Source organism: Chenopodium album, chromosome 11, assembly GCF_948465745.1.
Source record: "Chenopodium album chromosome 11, dcCheAlbu1.1, whole genome shotgun sequence".
Taxonomy (NCBI): domain Eukaryota; kingdom Viridiplantae; phylum Streptophyta; class Magnoliopsida; order Caryophyllales; family Amaranthaceae; genus Chenopodium; species Chenopodium album.
This window is the reverse complement of record NC_137844.1, coordinates 1425574-1437376: the sequence shown is the minus strand read 5'-3', so window position 1 is coordinate 1437376 and position 11803 is coordinate 1425574. Positions and strand designations below refer to the sequence as shown.

Below are 11803 nucleotides of genomic sequence, written 5' to 3'. Positions count from 1 at the left end.
ACCAGCAGCAGCGACAGCCACCGGCGCTGGCAGTAGCCGGCAGTGGCACCGGCCTGCTGTCCGGCTGCCCTTCTTCATTCGGAAAAAAAATAAAAAAATTAATCTTTTGTTTTAAAAATTGATTTAATCCTATATCTAATTATTAAATATGAGTTTTGTGATTAATATTATGATGTTTGATTATAAGTAGTATGTAATTTAATTTTCAGATTTTAATTCTAAGTAAAAAAAGCCCCAATTTTGAAACCCTAGATTCATAAATTATTAATTATTGAAGGATTATGATATAGGATGGTTTTAACCTTTGATTTAAGTGTTTTAAAGTCTAATTACATCAAGTTTTTAAAATATAATGCTGGAATTTTTGGTAGTGCATTAAAAATCAAGTTTCTTTAAGGAATTTTAATTACCTATTAATTGGGATTAAAGTATGATGTTTTAAATATAATTTCAGCTTATTTTAATTAAATTATGAGGGGTTTAATAATGGTATATATTGCTGGAAATTTGTGTAGAGAGGATTTTAATACTCTTCTATGATTTTAAATTGTAGGAGACTTCGAAGTGAATGATTTCTATTAGTCGTGGCGATATTAAGATCGTATTCAAGGTACGTTCGCGTACTTAGCATAATTTTCATGATGTAGTAGCATGCTAAATGTGTTTAATTGATTACAAGTAGTATCATGCTAAATTTGGAATGAAAATTTTGATTTGGTTGTTATTGGTGATTGAATATTGAAGCATGATTTATTTGTGATGGATTAATGGTTGGAAAATAATAGTTTGGAATGCTGAATATGAACCACACTTTTATTTATGGCATGATAGAAAGCATGTTTAATTAAACTAAATGTTTAATTTGGTTTGGAATATTAAAAGATAATTTTATTATGGTTCATATAATTTTTATTGATGCTTTAAGCATGAGAAAGGAGCTAGGTAAGTGTCTATGTACATGAGGAGTAAATTGTATGTTGGTGCCTTAGTGCACTTAAGGTGTTTTTAACATCGAGGGATAGGATTTTTGGCGCATTAAGCGTTTAAGGTGTCTTTGGCACCGAGGTAGATTTAAAAAGGGTTCAACATTAAATATTATGTGGTCACTAATTATTCAAGAATTAAATTAAAGTGTTTAATTGTTTGAATAATCTTGATGTTTGATGTTGTTATAATTTGAGAGTCATCACCAAGTTTAATAAATGGTAAAGAACGTAAAATGAAAGAGATTACACACCAAAACTCTTGGAACGTATATACCTTGAGTATGAACACATGGGGAGTTATGCGATTTTATATTTGACCATAACTTCTACTGGAGTACAGGACGCTGTACATTCCTTTTATTATTATGCGCAAGAATTCCGCCACTTACGAGTGGTACTTTGATACTGGCACGGTTAGCTCCTGTGTTAGTACCCCTTTATTGGGGCAGGTTAGGGGGGAAACCTGTTCGATGCGTAATCAAAACTAAATAAATTATTTAGTTACCTAGTTGAGAAGTTTTGTTGAATGTTGTATGCTTGAAAAATAGGTGCAACAAGGTAAGTTGTGTGTTGATAGGTAAATGCATGTTAGTGTGTTTAAATACGCTTATGTACTCAGCTTTACTGATTGTGTGTTTGTTGGCCTTGTCTTTACCTTGGCCCTATGATGACCCATTTTTAATGGAGAGTAGTGGAAACAAGTAGAGAGAAGTTTTTCATGCGATGAACATATTCATGATGGGCATGAGTGAAGAGCGAATCATGCTAGTTTCCATAAGTAATCGATGTGTTATTGCTTTTATTTCTTTTATGATATTTCTATTGCGAGACTAATGTAAAGGTTTTAAATTGAATTGGTTTGTTAAGGGCCTACAATGGTTCCAAGTTGTAGGTTTGACTTTGTTTTACTTTGGTTTGACTTTATTTTCGCGAGTTGACTTTTAAGTTGATTTGTTTTAAAATATTTTAAAGGAGAGTCTTCCGCTGTGTGTCTTTGATAGTTGCCTTAACCGTTTTCACGGTGGCGGTAATATCTTAGATGTTCCTATTAGAAGTTTAAAACAGGGCAAAACAGGTATTTTAAAAGAAAGGAATTTCAAAATAAATGGATTGAAGTTAATTCCAATAATGTATATACGAAGTAGATAATTTTTTTTTTAACTTGATAATGGAGTAAGAGAGGGGGAAGGTGTTGGAAACAGGAAAGAACACAGTTTGGGAGAAGGTGGTTTGGAGACATCTCCAATATTGCTTAATAGGTAGTACAATTAATTATGTAGATTTAAAATTAGCCATATGTCCATTTAATTGGCCAAATTCAAAGACGAAAGTTCCCATAAAAAAAAAAAAAAAAAAAATTAATGACATCAATTATTAATTTAGGCGGGAAAATTTTACATGATAAAGTGACATGTGTACAGTTTGGAAAGAAGATGACGTCAGCGGTTGCTACTTTATTATTAGTTAGTTATAGATTCATTTCTCTTAGTTAGTGATTATCTCTCCTCCAATTTACCTTTCACTAACCTCACTATCTCTATATTTTGTTACTTTCTCCAATTTCTCTTAAAACTACGCGCATGGAGAAATGAAGCAAGTATTTAAAAACGGTCCATACTCCCGCCGTACATATATATATATATATATATATATATATATATATATATATATATATATATATATATATATATATATATATATATATATATATATATATAATTGAGATCATGTGAGAACCAAGGTGAATAATAGGAACTAGGAACTAATCTCAGCCATTGATCGCACTCCATCTAATGGCTCATATTGCACCCGCTCTCGTTAATGACATTCTCGTAATTTCGTTGTTTTCAAACTTTTTTTTTTTAAAACTTTTAAGGCAATTTCATTTACTTTTACTAAATTTTCATTTACTTTTAACTGGAAACTACTTTATAAAGTTAAAATATTACAAAAATGTCATTAATGACACGGGAAGCATGTGAGCCGTTCGATTAACATGATCTAAGGGCCTAGATTAGTTCTTAGTTCTTATTTTAGCCCTGTTCTCATTATAACTTGGTCCTATATATATATATATATGTGTGTGTGTGTGTGTGTGTATGTGTGTGTAAGGTAAAATAAGTAGTGCAAATGGAGCAAGTAATCATATCGTATATAACTAATATATAAAGCTAAACTTTAAGCCAGATCATAAGACAGCGACACTTGACATTTCAACTTTTCGCTAAGTGTCACACCACTTAGGCAGCTATTAATTATTAGTATATGACATGTAGGATGATTTAAACATGTTGAATGGATTTAAATGAGCAGCGTGTACTCGTACGACTATACTAGTATTGAGAAACATCAAACTACAAAGTAGTCCATACTCCCTCTTGTATATATATTTCTTATATATATTTCTTATGTATAAATAACAAACATTAATCAAAGTTGGTAAAATAAATAGTGTAAATAGAGCGAGTAATAAAATATAAAGGGATACAAATATAATATTGATTAATGAAAGTAAATGTATGGATTAAAATTTTAATTTCTCGGTAATAATAACAATTACTATTGTTCTAATACAATAATTTAAATTTTGCAATTTAGGATTAGCTTAAGGCGATGCTTGGACCACTACCCGATTTTCTCAACGCCATCAGGTTAGGGTTGTCAAATGGGTCATGGCGTGTCGGGTTCGTGTTTATCTCGATATTAAACAGGTTGAAAAACCCTTGACCCAAACCTAACCCGTCTATTAAACGGGAAACCCTTGACCCAAACCTAACCCGCTTATTAAACGGGTTACCCGTGTAACCTTTTACCCACATAGTATGTAATAAACTAAATAATATTCAATTAAAAAAATAAAAACACAGACATCATTAGTTCATTAAAGATACTACAACAGTTTTAAGTTAGCAATTTTAACAATATATACCACAAGGCTTTAAAGTTAGTAGTTTTAACTATATAACCATACATAAAAATTGTTTCAAATTAACCGCAAAACTAGATTTAATTTACAAAAGATGAAAATTATAATTTTATCGCCAAATTAACCGCCAAAAAATTTCCAAAATGTATAAATGGTGTCAAGGTAATTTACAAAATTACAAGTTTTGAATAAAAAATTTCAGTTTTTTTACTACTCAATTAATAGATTAATCGTGTCGGTTTCGAGTTGAAAATTTCAACCCAAACCTAACCCGTTTACTTTCGGGTCGTGTCCATGTCGACCCAATTATGTAAACAGGTTGAGAATTCTTGACCCAAACCCGCTTATTTCGTGTCGGGTTCGTGTCGGGTTATTGTGTCGTGTTAGCTTTTGACAGCCCTACATCAGGTAGCACCAAGAAAGCCAAGCGACGTATCATGGAGACATCGACTCAAAAACAAATTCCTTCATTACCGTCCACGTAGGATTGGTGTTAGGAGTCAACTTCTTTTTATCTGCAAACAATAAAAGCGGTTGTAAAATAGATCACATTTTACTAATAATCGGTCTATTTACTTCTTTAGTCTACTAGCCAAACAACCTTCAAGTTTCGAATATTTATTGAACTTCTTGGATATAAGATCACATTTCTTTATCATTTTAACCAATAGTAATTTATGAATTTATGTCGTATATACACACATATAGATATATCTCTCTAAGTAAGAAAAAAATAAAAATAAAGGTCATGTTTTGTACTTGTCTTTTGGCTTTTTCTTTTGGTTAAATAGAAAAAAAAAACGGTTTTTTCACCAAATACCCTTGAACTCTTTAAAATTTCACCAAATACCCTCAAGTTTTCCAAAATTCACCAAATACCAGTGACGTATTGTACTATTCACACCATGACCTTGGAGGGCCCCTGACGTTAGTGAACCGTTAGTGCGAAGTTACCATTTTGCCCCTAGTGTCTTCAATAGCGCCATAAACACCATTGACTCCTTGACTTGATCATAATAGGTCAAAATTTTTCGACCTTTCGTATTTTTCATCCTCTTTTTGCTCTGTTCTTCAAGGTTTCAGCAAAAAGGAACCCAAAAAAATCACGAAAAATCCAATCTTGACAAAATCTGAAGCTCTAACTTGGTGTTTTATTGTTCCATAAGAATCAGTGAGACGGAATTGTGGGTAGAAACAACCTGTGCGACGTGATTCGAAAGGGTTGGCTGAGTGTGGAGCAAAATTGTGATCGGAACATTTCATTTGGTGTTTGACAACTCGCGCAAGGTACCATTCTCTCTTTCGCTCTTAAAATCGATTTCGTTTTTTAGGGTTTGATGAATGTGGTTGCTTGATGAATGTGGTTGCTTGATAACTGTAAAATGATTGTTGGTGATTTATATCTATTATTGTGTGATGAATGTGGTTGATTTGTATAGGTAGTTGTATTTGTATTTGTTCATAGTATTTGTACTCATTGAATAGCTAGTTGTATTTGGTTTCTATACTTAGTGAATTGTTTGTGTGCATGTATAGGATGACTCATGTATGGCTGGAGGTTATTTATAATGATTCTGCATTTGATGTGCTGATTGAAGACACTGATAGGAGTAATTTAATGGAGTTGTTTGAGTACATGTTTGAGGACTCTGTAAAACAAAGTGTGTACCTCCCTAAGTATTTCACTTTGTTCATTGATAAACCTAGAACAAATAGGAAGTTGGAGTTATGTGATGATACAGATTTGTTGAAAATGTGGGAGTAGAATGAGGTAAAGAAACCATAAAAGTATGGATACAGACAATTGATGTTCCTGGGTTGGTGTTCAAGTCTGCTGAAGCTAATTGGCAAAAAATGATTAAAGATGAAGCAGAGAAGCAAATGTGTAGGTTGGAAGAATTACAGGATGAAAGGGAATTGATGGAGCAACAACAATATACTGTTGTTGTTGAGGTGCCTGATGTTAATGCAAATGATTTAGGAATTGAGGGTTTTTAACACTGATGTTGCTGATGAGATGTTCCCAGGAGCCTCTCAACCACAACCCTCCCAACTCTCAACTAGTCTAATAATTAATAAGAACTAACAACTTACTTCTGTTTGACTTTTCAGGTTAAAATAAAAAAAAAACTAGTCTAATAAGCTTTTTGAGTTTGACTTTTGGCTTTTCATTAAACAAATTACTTCTTTATCATTACTTAATAATTAATAAGTACTAACAAATAATAACTAATAACTGACAAATAATAATAAATATGCAATAAATAATAGTTGATAGTTAATAGTTATTAATTAATAATTACTAATTAATATTTAATACTTAAAATTTAATCTTATGAACTATTGATTGATTACGCACCTTATTCATATTTCATGTTTTTTTAATTATTTTTTTTATTGTAATCACCTTCCACAACTATTCTTTCTTTTCAAATTTTGATTAAGAAATTAAAAACGAAAATAAACGAATGATCTGACGCATATAAATCAATTGATAATAGAGGAACATCAACTTTTATTATTGTTTTGTAGCGGAAAAATTAGCATTAACTATAAATGGATTTAAATTAATTAAAATTAAAGCTCAATTCAAATGTAAATAAATTTATTTATTTATTTATCATTTAGAAAAAACATATAAATACATATTCTAATGACTTACTAACTAAAATAATTTTATACTATTGTATGTTTATTATATTAGATATAAAATTAGTATATAATGGTTGAAATATATATGTTACATATAAATTACATTAAAATTATTTATGAATTAATAAATTATGTAAATTTACATATATATTATATTAAACATATGATAAATTATTCTATATTTACACAACTTTTTTAGAAATTAAGTTACATAAATTAACCCATTGTTTTGAAACAAAATCCAATTAAAAATCTTATGGCTAGTTTTATTTTTATTATGTAAGTATTGAAGAGAAAATTACTGCCACTTTTAGTGGCACAGTTCATGGAGCTTATGGCTAGTTTTATTCTTATTAGGAAAAATTGTCATAAACAATATGACCTTTTACCCGTCCGCTAAAAACAAGTCGACCTTTTGATTATCTCTTAATAATACCACCTTTAGTACTAATCCGCTCTAATTAGGTAAAAAAACTGGCAACCTAGAACTAATTAGTTAACAGGTCAAAAAAAACCCCTTGACTTTTTTTTCCCTCCCAAATTGCACAGCTGGCGATTAATTACTCCAACTACCCAAACCTTACTGCTCTCTCTTCCGCCATTATTGAAGCTCACCTAAATTTGTACTAGTTACAGAGAGTGACGAAGGCAAGTCGGGAAACTAGTCGGAAGATACGAATTGCGCCGGAAATTGCCCTAAAGTTGTTTGCTTGCGACAGAATTCGCCATTAAAGTTGCTTAAATTAAGGTACGATCTTCAAACTCTTGTTGTTCTTATTTGTTCTGGGTTTTGTGAACTGATTCGATTATGCATGTTTGGTATTTGGGGGAATCAAATGTGTGACCTTAGTTTGTGTTTGATTATGCTTGTTATATCTTAATTTGGTGTTGTCGAATATGTTTGATTTCTTGTAGAGTAACATTAATTGGATTGCTAAATTTAGTTTTTTTTGGGGTTTTTTTTTGGTGCGATGTATTATTGATCTGTGTGTGATGATAATCTTGGTTTATGTGCTTAATTTTAGGTAACAATGAGTAATAATAGGTTGTTTGAGAATGTGACTTTGAGGTTTTGGTATGGGGGCAGATTTAAGCATGTTGTTGGTAATGGAGAGTTAGTGTACATGGGTGGTATGGGAAGGACATTTCAGGTTGCTCCTGATGAATTATGTTATTGGGAGCTAATTCACTTTGGAAAGAAATGTGGGGATTATAGTGACATTGCGGGGCTATATTATTTAGTTCCCAAGATGTCTTTAGCAGATGGGATAAGAAAGATATCAGGGGATGCAGAAGTGTTAGAAATGGGTGAGATAGTGATGAAGCATAGGAGTGTTGATGTGTATGTGTTGCACCATGGAGAAGAGCCACACTTGTCACCACAAACCCCATCTCCTTCTGATAGCCACATAAGCCCACCAATTTCAGAAAATATCCTACCCCTCATACCAACTAAGCCTAAAAAATTAACTCCCAAAAAGGGTCCACAGTTACAGCTCTTGGGCCCACCTAGAAGAAGCCCCAAAAAGCACATGGAATCCAATGTAACAACATCAACTTCCTTACCTGGTCCCCCTTTAACCAAAAAAGTTGGCTCAAAAGCATCTACTTTACCACATGCTTATAACAACAGTTTGACTCAACCATCCACTACTTCAAAATCTGTTTCCAACTTAGAATCTGCACATGACACTCTCAACCAAAATCAGCCAAACCCTAGTGTCACTACAGAGTATGAGTGGGAAGACAATAGACCAGATAGTCCACTGACCCTTAAAGAGCTTTGTGATTTTGGTACTGATTCTGATGATGAATCAAATCCTGAGTTTGTGCCTGATGAGGGTCATGATGATGAAGGAATTGGTGAAGATGATGATGTAGATCTAGAGGTAGAAGATGATGGTTACTTTGAGGTTGATGAGGGTCTTGATAGGGTTGATTTATTCACTGGTGAGTCAGACAACAGTGATGAAGTGGTTGAATTAGCTAGACAGAGGGTGAAACATTGCAACAACCAGATCCTTGAAATAGCAAGTCAACTTCAAAGAGAGGCCTGTGAAGGGATATTTGGTGGTCCTAAACAACCAAAGGATAAACTAGACAGTGTTGCTGAAACATTTGCTGCTGGTGGTTATGTTAGTGAGTATGACAACAGTAATGATGAGATTCACACACCTGAGAACAGTGATGATGAAAATGCATGAGCAAGAAGGAAGGGAAGGAGAGGTATGCTTGTGAGTGGTGAGACTGATTTTTCTACATTCACTTGGTTAGTAGGTCAGAGATTTGCAAATAGGAGTGATTTTAAACAGGCTGTAGCTAGGTATGCAATTATGCAGGGCAGGGATTTGAGCTTTGTTATGAGTAACAAGAACGGGCAGCAGCATGTAGGAGTGAGATGTGTTGAGGGGTGTCCTTTTTATTTGTATGGTGCATGGAATTCCAGAAATGCTACATTCTTGGTGAAGAGGGTGGAGGGCAGTCACACTTGTCATAGGAATATGAACAAGAACAGACAACTCAAATCAACATGGGCTACAAGAGAAATGTTGGAGATTTTTAAAGCAATGCCTCACTGGCCAGCTAAGGAAATCATTGAAGCAATTAGGAGAGCTTATAAGGTTATTGTTAAGAGGGACTTTGCATACAAAGTCAAATACCATGCACACAGACTGCTCCATGGCTCCATGAAGGAACACTATATGAAAGTGGAGAGGTATATAGAAGCTATCAAATCATCAAGCCCTGGTACAAGTATTCAGTTGGTGGTTGATACTTCCAAGAAGACAAATTCACCTATTTTCCAGAGACTGTACACTTGTTTTGAAGGAGTGAAGCAATGTTGGAAGCAAGGCTGTAGAAAAGTGATCTGTATAGATGCAGCTTTCTTAAAGACCTTCCTTGGTGGGCAAATTCTCAGTGCTGTTGGAAGAGATCCTAATGAACAAATGTACCCAATAGCATGGGCAGCAGCTGAAGGTGAAAACAACTCATCTTGGACATGGTTTATCACCCAATTACAATCTGATTTGGAGCTTGGTGATGGCACTGGGGTTGCAATTATATCAGATGAGCACCAAGTAAACACTAAACCTCACTTATGTTAATAAATTGCTATTATTTCAGTTGCAGATTGCAATTATCTATCATGTTTGGTGATTTATGTGTGTTTGGTGAGCTGTAGTTGATTTGTGTTGCTGTCTTTTTGTTTTTTTTTTGTTTGCCAAGGCTATTATTCATGTTATTGTTTTTGTCCTTCCAATAGCCGAGCATCGTCACTGTGCTAGACACATTTTTGCATTATGGCATAAAACATTTAGAGGAGATGAAATGAAATTACATTTCTGGAAAATTGCTAAATCCTACAATAGGGCAGATTATGAACAATATCCAGATGCAGCCACAGCTTTCACTTCATATAACCCAAACCTCTTTTGTAGAGCTTTCTTGAATTCTGACATTAAGACAGATGCAATAACATCTAATATGGCTGAAACATTCAACTCATACATTATTAATGCCAGAACAAAACATCTGATATATATGTTAGAGGATATCAGAGTGGCATTGATGCAAAGGTTGGTGACTAAAAGACAAGAAATGCGGAAGTCAACATCTGTTTTGTGTCCTAGAATCCACGCCAAATTAGAAAAGGAAAAAAGTAAGGCTGCATTTTGTGATGTTTTACCTTCTTCAGACACAATGTTCAATGTGAAGCATTTCCTTGACCAACTCAAAGTAGATCTACAGGCAAAACAGTGCACTTGTAAAAGATGGGATATGTTAGGGGTCCCATGTTGTCATGCCATAGCATGTATCTTCTTTAAGAACAAGGATGCTGAATCTTTTGTGGATGATTGTTATAAAAAGGATGTATACCTCAAGGTTTATGGTGGGTCTATTCCTCCATGTGAAGGAGAGAGGCATTGGCCTAAGGTGCCTTGCAACTTAGACCCACTTGTCATCAAAATAGGTCCTGGAAGACCTAGAAAAAACAGGATCAAAGATCCTTATGAACTTCCAAAGAAGCCAGGCTCTTTATCAAGGACATGAATTGAAATGACATGTAGTCTCTGCAAGGTTAAAGGCCATAATAAGAGGAGATGTCCTGCTAAAGACAACTATGTTCACCAAGAGCCAGCAACAAAGAGGGGAAGAGGAAGACCTAGAAAAGATGGGTCTGCAGGAACATCTTCTGATCAGCAAGCAAGTCACCCCCCTATGCTTCAGCTTCTTCTGCTAGTGTGCAACACCACTCCACCACTGCACAGCCAACTCATTTAGGCAGGGGTGGAAGGGTAATTTACAGTGGTAGGGGTGCTAGAGGTGCTGCTAGAGGTGGTGCCAGAGGTGGTGCTAATGCAGGTCCCTCAGTTAGGGGAACAAGAGGAGGAAAGGGGAAAGGCAGAAGAAAGGGGTCAGGTTCCGATTGGGGTTGGTGTGCTTTTCAGTGCTGATGGTACCCCAGTACTACAAGTAAGCTTATTTTCATCTTTTCTTTGCACCTGTTCTTTGCTAACTGTTAACTTAATTTTTAAAAATTCTGTTTCAGGCCCCCTCTACAAGGAATAAAGCAAGGAATCAAGATCCACACATATCCACACAGTCAAGCCAAACCTCAACAGTCCATCAGCAACAACCATAAAAACTTGTGTTCAGATTATGTAATTTTGAGAAACTATGATCAGCACTAAGTCTTTTGAACAACAATTTAGTGTAAATTGGTTTGTGTTTTGAACAATGTAACATGTGTAAGCTAAGTCTTTTGAACAATTGACAGGCTAAAGTCGTATCACCTAATCAAAAGTAATTACCTAAGTCCTCTAACTAAAGTAGATAGGGAAGTAGGGTCGAATCCACATGGAAACTAGTCTTTCTATTCCTAATTAATTAATAGCAATCTAAATTATTAGTAACAATTTGTTGTGATTTAAAGATTATACTACGAAGAATATAAGTAGGGAGAATAAAATAAGAGGAATCAATGAATTAAAGACCTAGGGCATAGGTTCACCAATAAATAATATTCCAGGGTAAAACATAATAACCAATCATTAATGCATCAATTAACCAGATAATAAAGGGCTTTCGCTACGTATTACAATCACAGAATTAATCTACCGGTATTAAATCTCATCTCTCGAATCTCGACTTAACCATTTATAGATTAACCTGCCTATTGAAACTAGACCTAAACATCAATTCTCATCTCTCGAATCTCGAATCAATATTGTCAAAC

General features: G+C 34.1%; 1 protein-coding gene across 1 annotated transcript; it reads left to right on the top strand.

Moving 5' to 3' along the window:
* Window positions 1-8792: 8792 nt before the first annotated feature.
* On the top strand, window positions 8793-10617 carry LOC145568041 (uncharacterized). The gene is made up of 2 exons (XM_081627484.1): window positions 8793-9644; window positions 9793-10617. Exons 1-2 carry the CDS (start codon window positions 8793-8795, stop codon window positions 10615-10617), a joined length of 1677 nt encoding a protein of 558 aa, XP_081483610.1.
* The last annotated feature ends 1186 nt before the right edge of the window (window positions 10618-11803 follow it).